Source organism: Gigantopelta aegis, chromosome 9 (genome assembly GCF_016097555.1).
Source record: "Gigantopelta aegis isolate Gae_Host chromosome 9, Gae_host_genome, whole genome shotgun sequence".
NCBI lineage: Eukaryota > Metazoa > Mollusca > Gastropoda > Neomphalida > Peltospiridae > Gigantopelta > Gigantopelta aegis.
Genome location: NC_054707.1, coordinates 76031816 through 76047618, shown reverse-complemented (window position 1 = coordinate 76047618; position 15803 = coordinate 76031816). Strand labels below are relative to the sequence as shown.

Below are 15803 nucleotides of genomic sequence, written 5' to 3'. Positions count from 1 at the left end.
AATTTCCTTATGTGAAATAACAGTGTCCCCTTTCCATAACTTGGCCACCACGTAGACATTTTGCCCAATTTCTAGTTGGCATCTCGATTTTTCACCCTGGCCATGGCTCTGGGATGAATTTGATGAATGTACCGATGCCATCTTCTTCTTCAAAATACAGTAAGCCGCAAATATGTGAATACTTCTGTAGCAAAACTGGACGTAGATCTTGTCGTTTTCGGAGAGCGAATGACAATGAAACCGTATCTAGCCTTTTTATACTCTTTCGTGCTAGTCTAAGTAGGTCAGGGGCCGGTCTAAGTAGGTCAGGGCCGGGTCAGTAGGACGTTGCACACGGTACAGTAGTCCGTGACGTCATCAAGGTCAAGGCCAGTCTAAGTAGGTCAGGGCCAGTAGGACGAGGTCACGTGACGTGACGTGATCAAGGTCAAGGTCACGGAAAGTAGGTCATGGCCCCATACAGGCCTCCTTACTACTCCCGTACGCCTATGGGTACTTGAACCGTAATTGGATATAGACACGTTAATTATGTTATACTATTCTATTCCTTGCACGGGCATTGCGTCCTGTGACTGGAGTTTTGCTAGACTCGGCCCGTGCCCGAGTACTCGTGGAGACCTTAATGGCTGTACCACTTTTCAAAGAGGTACGACATGGCCATACCATTTTGTGTCTGTGTGTTATATTTGTTGTATCTGTGAAAATACCCTTCACAGGTGAATTTGAATGGAGAATCCGCCAACGTCGATCGGTACCCCCCCCCCCCCCCACACTGTGCCGCCCCTCTATCTGGAGTGCTTTAATATTAATTATGGCAGTGCCTTAGGAACGATATGCCAACATAGGCGTCGGAAGATGCCGGTACCTGGGGTGGGGATGAGAGAGAAAAGCATACTGTTGTCCCTCCAACTGCAAAGTTGGGAGTCAGAGCCCCTGGTCCCCCGATTATGACGCCTAAGGCCACAGTATTGTCGGGGGAGGGGGGGGGGGGGTGCACACACGTTATAAAAATTATAGTTATAGTAGGGCTAAAGAATATTAGCGCAAAAAGATAATGTTTTGGGCCTCAAGCGGGTCATGAACGGTCATAAATACTTAATTTAATACACTGCACTTGATTGCAAGATACAATTCTAATTAGTATACTTTATAACACGATCTATGGGTTCCCATTTTAAACGATGCTGATTGCACCCCCCTTCGAAAAAATAGCCTAAGTCAAATTCTTCAATGACATTAAATGCAGGGTCGCAGTTATTAGATCGTTTATAGATCTATAATTGCTCTAGAAAATAGGCGCCTTTTTAAAAGATGCACCCCTTCTTACAATCTAATTTAAATTAGCTCCACTATTACATGTGAATCTAACACCAGCCAGTTGGACCAGTCCACCAATCAAAACCTTACTTGCAGAATCCTGCCAGTGATTTAAAACTAACAACACTGCGTAGTCCCCCAATGTCCAGGTAACATTTCGTCTGTAAATAATAATTTAAATATTGACCAATCACACTTCGCCTTTTCTAACGTTATTTGGAAGCATACAAATTCTAAAAATATCGGGCGAGTCTATTTTAGTGGCCGCAGTACAGCGAACCATACCAATACGTACGGGGTGGGTTATCAGTCTTCAATTTTACATTAAAAATTATTTATTTATTTATAAAAAAAAACCCCACACTAAATCAGTCTTCAGTTTTACATTACAAATTATTTATTTTATAAAATAAAACATGTTTTAAGGCATTCGTAATTCACACGAAACTTTATTATTATATTTACAGACGAAATGTTACTTGGACATTGAAGACTACGCAATGTTGTTAGCAATCTGATTAAAATTAGTTCTACTGGTCTAAATAAGGCTTTCGTAATTCACATGAAACATGTCGTATACCCTCAGGATAATTCGGAATGTTTTCAAATTATTTTTAAATCACTGGCAGGATTCTGCAACAATCTAATTAAAATTAGCTCCACTATTAGTATTACATGTGGATCTAACACCAGCCAGTTGGAGCTCATGTCCACCAATCAAAACCATACTTGCAGAATCCTGCCAGTGATTTAAAAATAATTTGAAAACATTCCGAATTATCCTGAGGGTATACGACATATGTTTCGTGTGAATTACGAATGCCTTAAAACATGTTTTATTTTATAAAATAAATAATTTGTAATGTAAAACTGAAGACTGATTTAGTTTTAGTTTTTTTTTTATATAAATAAATAACTTTTAATCGAAATGCGATCAAAACGCGCACCTGTCATAAACCCCCCCACCCCAAACCCAACAACCTCCAAACCCCCGAATAATTTCGAAATGCGATCAAAACGCGCACCTGTCGTTGTTTGGAAATGACCACGTTTTAACTTTCAACCAATGAAAATTATCAATACATGCGCGCATTAATCCGTTACCGGTTCTAGCAGACGACGTTTAGGACATCGTTAGAACGAATAGTTGCCTTTCGTTTTGTTTGATCAGTTTATATTGGACTTATTTTTAGTAATTTATTAACGTTTATAGTAAACGTACACGACTTGCTGAGCAGCGACCAAAAGTGAAATGAGAAAACGAACAGAAGATAAAGTGAGATCAGTTCCCAAAGAACGCAAACGAAAACATTTTATGAATATTATTGATGATTTCCATGAAGTTACAAATAACGAAGTTAGTGGTAAGACGGTGTCGAAACTTATCAAGTCAAGTGGAGGATTGAAACGTATATCTTTTCAATTAATTGAAGAAGAAAAGGAAGACACTGGCATTGGTCTTAATGGTAGTCCAAGGACTGAAAAGTCAAGACAATCCAAATATGAAAAGTCTGGGAAATGCTCCAAACGGAAGACCAGTTTCGGTGGGCATAAGCAATCGGTTCAGGTTATCAGTATATAAATACAAACATTTGTTATGAACACAGATACAAGTGTAGGCCTACTTTAAAAAAAAATTAATATCTTTTAATCATAGTGGAAGGTATGGAATATGCTATATTTAGGAGTGGATTAAGTTAAGAATTGATATAAATGTGACAGACATTTGATTACTTTCCCATTGATCAAAATAAGTCAAGAATAGTGTTTCAGGTTACCAAGAGGTGACCACATCACGAAAATCAAGAACAGCAAAATTTATTACTCAGTAGACGAGTAATTTAAAGTTTGTTTTAATGACACCCACTAGAGCACATTGATTAATTCATCATTGGCTATTGGATGTCAAACATTTGGTAAATCTGATTATTATCAGAGGAAACCTGTTACATTTTTCCTAATGCAGTAAGCTTTTTTATGTGCATTTTCCACAGACAGGAAAGCACATACCATGGCCTTTGACCAGTTGTGGTGCACTGGTTGGAACGAGAAAAACCTCAATCAATTGAATGGATCCACCAAGGTGGTCGATCCTGCAATGCAAGCACCTCAAGCGAGCACTCCACGGACTGAACTAAATGCTGCCCATACACAACCTAAATTTTGAACAATTGTGTACATGATTCAAATATGAAATGCCTATTCAGTACCAGCGCTCAATTTTTATGGTCGTCCGGTCCTCAGTGACGGCCTAATATACAGTCGAGCAACTTAATTCTATGATACTAGTTGCCTGTCGGACGACTTGACTTTTTTTCACACCAAAAGGCGAGTTGTGTCGCATAATAATGTGCTGTTTCCTTGCCCACAATCGCTTTTAAACTGTCGTTATCTAAACTTTAAATTGTCAGTCAATCAGTTGAAATCATGTGGGTTTGTTTGCCACTCGGAACTCCTCGGCCGATTCTGTGAAACATCAGGGAAAATCGTAATCGGCTGAAGTATTCCGAATAGTAGATATTCCAGTGCATTCGATTAGAACATAGCTGATGTGTCACCAAATCACAAAAATCTTAAGCAATTAGGTCCTATGTGTACATGTGTATAACTACAAACATTTAAAAACATTATTAAAACGTAATGTATTTTATTGTCAGACAGTACATATTACATTTCACATTGACAACATATTAATTCCAAACCTGTTGGTTGCTGTTTTATTGGAATATAAATATAACTATTTTCAAAACACGAATGAAATCAGAGCAACCAAATTTTTAGAGGGGCAACCTCAATGTGAAACTATACTTGCCCACAAAATCCTTAAAATTTAGCACTGAATACCAATACAATTAGAACAGTAATATGAATGAAGAACAAAGTATGAGTGGATCTATGAAGGGTTTTATAGTAATAATAGCAGGAATTGTAAACTTGATAAATGTATCGCAACCTATAAGGTATTATTTTGATGACTGCTTAGTTTCTGTCACACGAAGTTGATGATATTCAAATCTTTAAAAATGTGCATATATTTATAATTGCACATATATCCAAAAACAAGGCACCCAACAATAAGTATAGTTCAGCGCTTAATTCTCTAAACTCTTGCAACTTTTTAATCTTGTAGTGCAATGTTAAGAAAAAGACTTGAAGACAATGCAATGTTGCTCAAAAGAGCCTAAGAGAGCTTTGTAAATTAGGCCTCTGAATTGGCTGTAAGGGAGCTATTTAAGGAAATGTTTTATTTAACGACACTCAACACATTTTATTTACGGTTATATGTCATCAGACATATGGTTAAGGACCACACAGATTTGAGAGAGGAAACCTGCAGTCACCACTTCATGGGCTACTTTTTTCGATTAGCAGCAAGGGATCTTTTGTATGCACCATCCCACAGACAGGATAACACATACCACAGCCTTTGATAAGCCAGTCGTGGTGCACTGGCTGGAGCTAGAAATAGCCCAATGGGGAGCTATTTAAATGCTCATATACCTGATATATATTGAAAATATTACACATACAGGCCTAATGTCTTCTTCTTTTTTACCGATTGTTTGAATACCATAACAGGTCATGATAATACTGACACATTTTTATGGTTTTTATTCCAGGGATTTTCATAACTAATATATAAGATTGAAAAATCACCTGGGTATAATTTTGATTAGTACTTTTAGTCAATGTCATTTTATCTAAAAAATGATGGATATGCTGTTATGGATACTGACAATATATATGAGACTAAGTGTTATCATTTGAATGTACAGTGAATGCAAAAACCTTTAAAAACTAATTTTACAGTGAAAAGTGCTTATATAGTTCTTAAATTTTGCCTTCCAAATTCTGTATGAACGTTTTTTTCTTCTGTTGATCATTTTTCTGGTTGGTCATCTGTATTATGTATGTTTTATTTTATAACAGACCTCTTTACATTTGTTTTAGTTCAACGGAAACAAAAGCCCAAAGAAACAGCAGTAACAGGCTTAGACATATCAGATGTGGAAAAACAAAGAACGAGCATACATCAGAAACTTACTTCTCTTGTAAACCCTGTTTTTACAGAGGTTTGTAACAATTACTGTTGAGTTCCACAGTGTTTAAGCTGTTTCAATGTTTGCCAACTACATATTAGAATGGAATGTTAATTCCATACATAACATCTTTTCCTTTTTCTTTCCTTTTTGGCCACAGATAATAATAATTTAAAAAATCAACAACAAAAAACAAAACAAAACAAATGCAACAGCAACAACAATAAGGTATGTTAATTATATCTATTTGTAGGTATATATTTTGCTATTTATATGTATGTATATAAAAAATATGTATATCATATGTAATATAAAAAATATTGTGAGATAGTGAGCTCAGGGCACCCCAACCCTGACACTGCCATTCTATATTCTGGGAACAATAATTATAATAAAAAAGATATATATTTGATTATCAAATTGCCAAAAAGCTAATTAAAAAAATGTTTGCTGCTTTTGATCTATCACTGTTTTGATTCTACTTATTTACTTGTTACTTGTGTAATCTTGCTTCTCATTGGTACTTACAATGTCTGTCTGTATGTGTATGTACATATATTTCATTCGGACCATCTCAGAAGAGTTAGTACTCAGCAACATTGTGATAATTCAAAGCGTGGTTTGAAGATAAAACAGGTTTGATTGTAAATCTTAATATAATCGACATATTACTTGGGAATCCTTTACAGAGTATCTTATTAAACCACATATTGTGGTAAACAAAAAAATATAGTTGTAAATATGCCAAACAAAATCCTAAATTTTTTGAATCTATAAGTGTAATAAAATATAGAAATATTGAAAAGTATATTTATGCAAATATTGACCATTTCACAAACAAGTGGGATATATTGGCCATATACATAGTACTTACAATCTTTCAAAAATACATTGCTATATTATGACAAAATTTTATTTCCTTCTATTATTTCTTTCCATTTTGTTGTAAAGTTTATTAATATCATAACATATAATTTGTATTATTATATAATGTGTATCCTATAACATTAATGTAAGGTAGTGATACCAGGCATTACCGTATATCTTTTCTGTGGACAATAAACTTTGAAAAACAAAAACCATTGTGGTCAATCGGAATACCTCAGTCTTTTCCGTTATGTACAATTCATTCGGTACTGGTACACTTCAAGCAATTTTGTCTCCAACTTTTACATCTTTTTGTGTTTTAGTTGGCAAAAACTAGCAAATTGAAGTTTCATTGAATACATGCAGGCAAATTGCTAATTTTTATTTTTATTATTGTAGTTTGTTTATGTTACAAATTTGAGGACAAATAAATGTTTTGATGTTTGATTAAACATTTTTCTTTATATTTTTGTATCAGGAAGAAGAGTGTGATGTTAGTGAAAGAGCAGATGAGTACTCGTCAACAATACTGCCACATAAGCATTATTTTTTGTTGAAAGAAAATCTCAAAGAAGCAGGAGCTCGGAACTTAGAAACTCTAACAGAAGTAACAGATTTCGTTTTCAGCAACCATTTAATGGTTCAGAAGAAAAGACGCCGCTCATACTCGAACATTGACCGCTTTGTCACACATCACACTGATGATAATTATTCAGATAAAACACAGATATTGCCAGAAGGTTTATTTTCTTAAATCAAAATCTATATCTGTTTTATACTCCATAATATATACCAAGTGTTAATGATATCAGATGTGTTTTAGCAGTGATGCAGAAATTTAAAAATAGCTTGTGGTAAAACTATTTGTTCTTTGTAACCTGATCTATCTTGGTAGTAAGTTCTTCAGTGAGCTTTTAAGGAAGGAAAGCAAAAAACCCACATTTTATGACAATCAGGGTTTGCAGATTTGAAATATATGTGAATTTGAGTGATCATAATGAAAAGCCCTTGAATTTGTTAAATGTCATGAAAAGTGCTTGAAAAAAAAAAAAAAAAAAAAATCATGAAAAGTCCTTGAAGTGCATATTTACATTGATATATATTTATTTGCATTCGTAATTCTGAAATATGTCAATGGGTATTGTTAATACTTTTAACTAAGTGCCACCATTTTTCCACAAACACGAATTGTCGTTTATATTATATTTATATTTATAATACTTCCAAGTGTTATCAATTGTTATAATAAAAGTCAAGATTGGTAGTAATACTTACAATTATATTTTGTGTTAATTGGTGTAAGTATAGTGAATTAAATACAAAAGTACTTGAAAACTAATATTGCATTAAAAGTGCTCTAAAAGTACTTGACGTTGTTTGACTTCTTTTAAACAGGAACAAAACTTTTGAAGCCTCCCAGTAAGCTGGTAGAACTTGTTGCCCAATCTATTGATGAAAGTCCAGATGGAATGCTTCAAGTTCAGCAGATCTACACTGTACTACAGTAAGTTAAAGCCTTAAACGGGATCTATCAAAAATGCTTAATGGCACAACTTTATTTAAAAAATATTGAAATGTGAACATTATACCTTGAGCAACATGTCTCTAAAAATTACTACTAAATAGTTTTATTTACTAACAGAATAAATGAAAAATCTTTAGACGTTGACAAAGCTAGTATACTGTTCAGTATTTACACGTTTTACCCATAATTCCTTGAGGGCAAAGAACTGCATGGATGTTGTTTTGATAAGTGACAGAGTTTTCTATTAGTAAATTTGTTTGATCCCATAATTCTAGAGAAAGCCACTGTTTGCACCTAGTGACAGCATATTACACATTTGATATTCTTGAATTAATTATACCAAACATGTATGGTATAGATTAATTTGTACTTATCATGAATTGTACAAACAGTGAAATATGTGTCATTTCCATCGAGTATATTTAACCTTTAATGACTCTTATGGTAACTCTCTTATGTCAACTAGTATTCCATGATTGGTGTATGAAAGTTTGTGGTATGTTTGCTGCTCTGACTTTGGAGAAAAGGCTTTTCAGAGATGTATTGCTTATGTGGTGGTTAGTTTCTTCTTTGATGTTCAACCAGTGTATTGGGTTGTCATTCCTTAAATGGAGGTGACACCAGTTGAATATGCTATGGCAAAAAGAGTTATTGTAAGTCTTAAAACGGCTCGATACTCGGGATACTTACATAAATAATGGGTTCCAAGAATTTAGAAATACTTGAGTAGTGAAAAATTTATTTGAAAATATACTTGCCACACTTCATACTGAAGAATAATAAATTAGCACCCAACAAGAATAACTGATTGCATAGCAACTGATGAAATTGTAATGTTGTCTTGTTATTCGGCTATTCTTGTGACTATTATCATACAATGCACTTGTATTGAGTGGCATCGCTTTTACTGTATCCAGAGGTACAGAATGGACATTTTTGATAATTGCTTTTTGCTGACCACTACTACCTATTTCTTTAATAGTTGACTTTTAAAAATAGGTATCAAAACTTAAATTTCAATGTAGCAAAATTTGTAAAATGATGAATATTATTTGAAAAAATTGGTGTTTAGCTCCCTAATATGATTAAAAAAATATTTTTTCCAACGTTTCTAAAAGTAGAGCCCTTATACCTTTTAAAACTGTTTTCAGATAATTTTTAACACAAAAAATGCCTTTCTCTTATTGTGAATAAAATAAACTATATTCAAATTAATTTCCAAAACATTTTCTGATATTCATTTTCAGAAACAGGTTTCCATATTTTCGATACATGGATAAATCTGCCATAAGTAGCTGGAGGGTGAGTTACCTGGGTTTTTTTTTTTTTTTTACCTGTTCACATACTTAACTAATACCAAATTTATTAATGGAATGAAATAAAAATGCCAAATTTATTAATGGAATAAAATTTAACATTTTAAGATAGATGAAAAAACCCCAACCCAAATTGAGCATGTTTTTTGTGTTTTTTTCAATCATCATGTGCCTATCATAAAACAAGTTTATTTTTTGATGACTACTTTACTCGACGGATAAAGTAAAAAGATGGAACATTTATTAAGTAATTGTTTCTTGATATAACCAGACACTTTTAAAGCCAAATTTGTTTTAAATTGAACTAAATGACCAGATACATTTACATTAGTATGAATTATTTACTAGAAAAACCACCTTGAAGCTATACTCGATTTTATTATTTATTGTCAAGCATAAATGACTTAGAGTAATTATGTCTGGGTTAAAAAGAGTTTAAAGGTAAAAACAATTTTGTAAGAAATAAAATTATATATTTAAGAATCAAAACTGACTGGGAAAAAAGGTGTCAGTATTATAACAAATATGTTTTTAATAAGATTTGCCTAAGCTTATTAACTTCATGCATTCACATTTATGCTTTGCAGAGTTCTGTTAGGCATGCACTATATCAGAAATGGTTTCAGAAAATCAAATTCAGTTTGGAGTCTATTAACAGCAAGGGATGCTTCTGGAGCATGAACTATTCATTGAGTGCCAGTGACTGGGCCATATCTCAAAGTCCAGGTACAAATAATTTTGGTGCTTTATATTGCCACAATATTTGTTTATATGTATGATATACATACAGTCAAACCCACTTATTTGCATACCCTCGGTGCTGCTCGATTTTGTGCAATTAACCGGGTTAGTCGATTAACTGATAGAGTACCGACTTTCACTTTGTAACAGCCATCCAACTACAAAGTGGCATGGGAGACAGTCTAGCATAATGCGGTACTTCATACCGGAACTATTACAGTTAACACATGTCACATGCAGTTGGATATATATAAATGTAAAAAAATATATCGATCGATATATATATAATTAGCATGACGTTTTTGTTTTAATCTGCCAGACCAGAAATCATTTTAAAAAAAACAACCCAACAACGTCCGTCACTGGGCGTCGTTTTCTAAAAACACAAACTTTGTGCATTAAAAAAAACAACACTGACCATCCACTAGTGTACACAAAGTGTATTAGCCATTTAGTTAATGAGATAAACTTGAAACAACAGAACCATCAAAAAGTTCACGTTTCATCGGTGCACGTGTTTACAAAATGACGTCAGTTTCCAGAATTACCGGGCTGTTGATTGACCAAATGCGCCTTACCATAGAATTACGACCGGTCTAACACAATTGACTGACCTTCATGGTGCGGTCCGACTGATTGGTGTCTAACAATATAGCAGAAACTTAGGGACGATCCATAAATAACGGTCTTTGTTATGTTTGTTTTTTGACGACCTCCCCCACCAGTCTTTTTTTTTCCGTTACATTTTCTGGGAAGCAAGTGATAAATCGTTTCTTTTGCGTTTAACAGATATAGCGAACACTGCATCTAATGAATAAGTGAACAACAACCCTTTCTCGGTCACATTTATTAAAAACGTAACCGCCTAGGATGATTGATCTGTAATCTTTTAATTACTAACAAGGCTTCTCAACATAACGTAATTGACACAGAACAATGATTGCCCTGAACACGTCAATCGAATAGGGCCTAAATAGTTGAGTGCGCATGCGTACAAGCGCACAGGCGGCACTTCTAAAAATAATAGTCGGAGAGTTACCTGTTATTGAGATGGCCTCTGATTAACAGCAATATATTGCAAACAAAACATTAGGTCTTAGGTTTATTCAACTTATTTATGTCATTCTTAAATCTTGTAGTCGGGTATTGTGATTCACCAGTAGTAACGTGCACACCATCTCATTTGCATGTCACACGTCGACTCTGTAAACAGCGATTACAGTCGGCTTGCCACACAGTGAGCTCAAACAAAACAGATTAATCGGTGATTTATTTGAGTTTTTTTGCCAAAGTTTGATAGACTTTCTCAGTCATTTGTGACATTAATTTAGCACAAACAAAAACAACGTTATTTATATGTGCAAATAACCGATATATAGCCTGTAGTCTGTGCAATTAACTGGATGTTTTGTAGTGTTATACGGGCAAATGGTTCCGTGTTGGGTGAAAATAGTCGATTAACCGAATTATGCTATAAACTGATGTGCAAATAAGTGGAGATGACTGTATTTAATTTAGTTATAATTGAACACCAATGGTAGATGGAATAAAATTAGATCTCCATGCTGTATCTAAGGAGGGTTTACACTAATATGGGAAACCTCACCTAACTTTCCAATAGATAGTGGTTGTGAACTAAATACAATTCTGATCAGGGGCCTTATTCACAAAGGTCTCTTAGGCTCTGCTAGACAACAAAGCATCCTCTTTGTAAGTCTTTTAGCATTGCACTGCGAGATCGCAAAGTTGCGAGAGTTTAGTGAATTAGGCCCCTGATTTATATATTCATAACATGCAGGTCAGTATAATCACTATATTATTCCTGGCCTAATTATGAGCATATAATATTATGGTGACTGGAGCATAAGTGGTTGAAAACTAAGCTTTATAAAAGAACACTTACTTTCAATCGGGCCTAAAAAAAAAAATCTTTCCAGGAATGTGCCAAACAAAATGATGTAGGTTGGCTTTTAAAAATAGTTTTTTCACTACTTTCATGCATATGGGTCCAGATAAAATGTTATGTTATGGACTCTTCACCTACATATTACTAACAAAATAAATTTGTAAAACAAAAATACGTCAAATATTTTTTAGGGTTAGTCCTTTTTTCTAGGTAAGGTCGAGTTCTCAGCCAATGTGGTGGTACGGCAATTAAAATTTGTTGGACACCTAGTAGCAATTGATTATAATTGAGCTGGTGCATTTTTAAACATTGCTTTTCTTACTACATTTCTATATTCACACATTACAGCGTGTAGACTGAAAAACTTCCCCGTCCCATCCATTGATCCAAAGCTGACAGACAGTGATGTGGAAGAACAGACTGAATCAATGTCAGAAAGTAACACAGACCATGGTTATCAATCGGAAACTGAAGATATGAAGGTGATTTTGAATTCTTTTCAGAAAAGTAAATATGTTTGTGGGGTAAATATGGGGTGGGGTGAGCACATACTAAGTTTGATAGATTACTCAGGGGTGGGAATTCTCCTCGGATCAGCTGTTTTCCTCTCAGGAACATTGCGTTTACTCACATTTAATTGTCCTTTCCTCCAAAATGTGTCGGATGGCACAGATTTTAAGCTAGGATTTCAAGAATTTTCGGGACCCCTCTAGATTTCCTCTTTTTTACTGTTCACGAATTCCCACCCTTGCTTACTTGATTGATTACCCTTGATGACAGGTTCCCCACCCCTAGTATCAGTCTGCAGGGTTTCTGCCAGAGGGTAAAACGGGTACGGCGCCATACCCAAATATTTTTGCAGATTTTATTTTTTTAGTTAACTTTTTGACAAAATTAATTACTCTTATCATTACTGCAGTATTTTCTTAACCCCATACCCAAAAATGTCTTTCTGGCAGAAACACTGGTCTGTTCTCCACAATGTGTGCATCAAAGGTCATATAGTATGTACTGCCCTGTCTTTGGGATAGGGCATATAAAATATGCACTGCCGCTTTTTATGTGTACACAAGTGGCAGCTGCTCGTTTCTTTTATTTTTCTTTCTTAACACCAAATAGATGTAGTTTAAAATGTGCTGAGGTGTCATTAACAAACATTCCCTTCATTTCCTTTTCAAATGTTAATTTTCTTTCAGTTCTGTCTCTTTGTTATAGAAAAATAGGATGGTAGAAGTTCATGTCAGTATCGGCATTAATTGCTGACTTTTGTGGGCAGATATGCCACATACACCAAAACTGATTATTAAAGGCCATGGTAAATGTTACCCTGCTTGGGGAGAGTGTATATTATAAAACTCCCATCATATGCAGTCATGTGGGATAGAAAAAGTACACCTGAGGTGGAGAAAATTTCGACCTGGGTGTACTTTTTCTATCCAACATGACCACATATGATGGAGTCTTTTTCTCTCATTCATTCCATAAATAAACCATTATTTTACACGAACAGACAAAGATGGCTGAACAATTAACCTTTTTATTTGACCATTTTATCATAGATAAACTGCACTATCGTATTTACCGTGTTTGTTTCATGTGTTAAATAAAATTTAACGCTACAAATTAACAAGATAGCTTTTAAAATGAAGGTTTTCATAACAAAATATTAATTTAAAACTGTCTAATGACCTCACGTCATCGCCTCACATTAATATGACATCATATATTACCACCGACGTCATGTTGTAAACGCAAGCACGTGATATCCCATGTAAGATAGAAATTTCTTACATGGCTTTCTTTCATGGGATAGCTGTTCCATATACCTGAGGATGAGAGAATAAAAAGTCTTTACTACTAACCAATACGAGTAGCAGATTTTTACACTACAGCTAACACATTAGCCTGTCCTAAACAGACCCTTTGATTTGTGTGATTAAAACCATGTTTAAATCTTGAAAATGAGCATAAAAATTAATTTAGCATAATGTATTTAAAAATGAACCTCAGATTACGCAGTATTGGTTTTGGGTGCACCCAAACTAAGGGATTATTTCGTCACTGACATAATCTTATGACATCAAGTTTCTGTTTTAGGATGTTATTCAAATAGCAAATGAATATGGTGTAACCATTTCTGAACCTGGTCAAGATGCCAGAGAAGAACATTTACCACACTTAAACATCCCATCTCCCGTGAAAGATCCTGATCCCATGCTGATAGCTTGTGTTCCAGACTGGAATAAAACCCCTAAAGGAAAAACCAACTGTTTTCTTGATGGTAAATGTTGAAAAAATTTATTATCCATTTGTTTTAAAATAAATGATGCTAAAATGCTTGTTTCGATGTCAAACGGAGTGGGATGTAGGTCACAGATAGTTCAATTACCCAAGGTACGATAGATCATTACCAAAAGCCATGGTATGTGGTGTTTCATCTGTTAATATTTAGATTACTGGATTAATTTTTCACACAAACCACACTGAGTATTTTAACTTTTACTCATTTATTTTGACTTAAAAAATGTACAAATACATAAATCTAATCTTAAAAATATTTTATAGCATTTAATGTTTAAAACTACATAAAAAGCAAAAACAAAACCCAACTATGAGCAAGATGATTCAATGTTTAGATTTTAAATTTGCTTTTCGAACTCCCAATTTATACATGATACTTTCCACAAGTATGACAGCTATCATTTATTTTAATATACCATTTTAAGAGCAACAGACTGTTAATGGTCACTTGTAAAACAAGCATTCTGAGAGTACATAGAGAATAATACATTCGTATCCATTAGATACCATTTATCTCACATCAAGTTGTTTTAAAATGTATCTAACAAGTGAAATTCTATTTCTTACATATCCTTAAAAGCCAGGTTTTAAGCAAATTTTGACATCTTTTTTGACTAAAAGTTGTTTACAGCTGTTGCACTTGTAGTTAACTTACGCGTCACAGACCCATGATTGTCAGTTAACTATATGTCACAATGTAATCGATTTCCATTGTGTAGGTTTTCATTGGATTTATGGCAGTGGTGACCTGGTCATCACCTAAGAGCAGCCAGTCATATGTCTTGAAATAGTTAACATACGTACATGTGTAAACAACCACGTATTATCAAAAATAATGCATAGTGTTTAAGGACCATAACTCTTGTCAAAAGTAAATCTCCACGAAAGTCCAACGATCTGTAACAGTACATAATAATTTCAGCTCACTATCTTGAGGCATTGTGAAAAAAATGTCTGGAGAAAACTACATGTGGGACAGAAGGACGGAGACAAAAGCTATAATTGGACTGGTAGGGCTAATAATTATAAATAAATATTTCATACAAAAAAACCTAAATAACAAAACTATGTCTCGACTAGAAAACAAAGATAATTTTTTTACCATTTTTCTTAATCAACATTTTGAAAACAAAATGTTCCCTGTAATTTTATGTTAATTTAATTTAATGTAACTGATGATGTATGATAAATGGTACTTTGTTAAGGTATCAATTAAACTTTATTTTTATTTTTCATAGGTTCTCGTGTGACTTTCAGTTGCTTGAGTCCTTACAGTGGTTCTTCTGCCTGTGAAGCTTTCCAGACCCCTCCATGTTCTCCGTCACCAGCATGGGAACCATCTCAAAATGAATTTTATCTCTTTTCGCCACTTCACAGTTCACTGTCATTTACAATGCAGACCTTTTCTGATCAGTTTCACACACCAAAGTCAACAATACATTTTAATGACTTACAATTTTAGGCAAACACTGTAGAAGGTATTAAATATTTTAAAACAGAATTCTTAGCAGGATTAATATTGCTAGAAGGAAATGCAGTTCGTGTTAAACTTTTTTTTGGTCATTTATTCAGCATGGCTTTTCATTGAACAACAATGTTTTTCTCAGAGTTTTATTTACTTTTCAAAGAAAAAGATTATGGGTATTGTCACTTGGATGTGTATCAACTTTTCCCAGTTTTAAAAATAAGTTAAAGCAGTTACATGTAGTTTCTTTACATATCATTTGAATTTGTCACCATATTCTAGGAGATAAATAAACAAATAATTAAACTGCACACTGCTAAAGGGC

The 15803-nt window shown here is 34.1% G+C and overlaps 1 protein-coding gene across 1 annotated transcript; it reads left to right on the top strand.

The window, feature by feature from the left end:
* Positions 1-2433: 2433 nt before the first annotated feature.
* On the top strand, positions 2434-15732 carry LOC121380801. Its single transcript, XM_041509778.1, has 9 exons — positions 2434-2861; positions 5269-5390; positions 6703-6964; positions 7620-7728; positions 8997-9051; positions 9653-9791; positions 12061-12194; positions 13810-13993; positions 15252-15732. Exons 1-9 carry the CDS (start codon positions 2570-2572, stop codon positions 15473-15475), a joined length of 1521 nt encoding a protein of 506 aa, XP_041365712.1. The 5' UTR covers positions 2434-2569; the 3' UTR covers positions 15476-15732.
* Positions 15733-15803: the final 71 nt, after the last annotated feature.

Excerpts from the sequence above, each read along its gene's own strand:
- LOC121380801 (XM_041509778.1), top strand. The coding sequence starts at position 2,570 with ATGAGAAAACGAACAGAAGATAAAGTGAGATCAGTTCCCAAAGAACGC. Across the intron at positions 5,391-6,702 it reads TAAACCCTGTTTTTACAGAG|GAAGAAGAGTGTGATGTTAG; the intron begins GTTTGTAACAAT and ends TTTTTGTATCAG. Across the intron at positions 9,052-9,652 it reads CTGCCATAAGTAGCTGGAGG|AGTTCTGTTAGGCATGCACT; the intron begins GTGAGTTACCTG and ends TATGCTTTGCAG.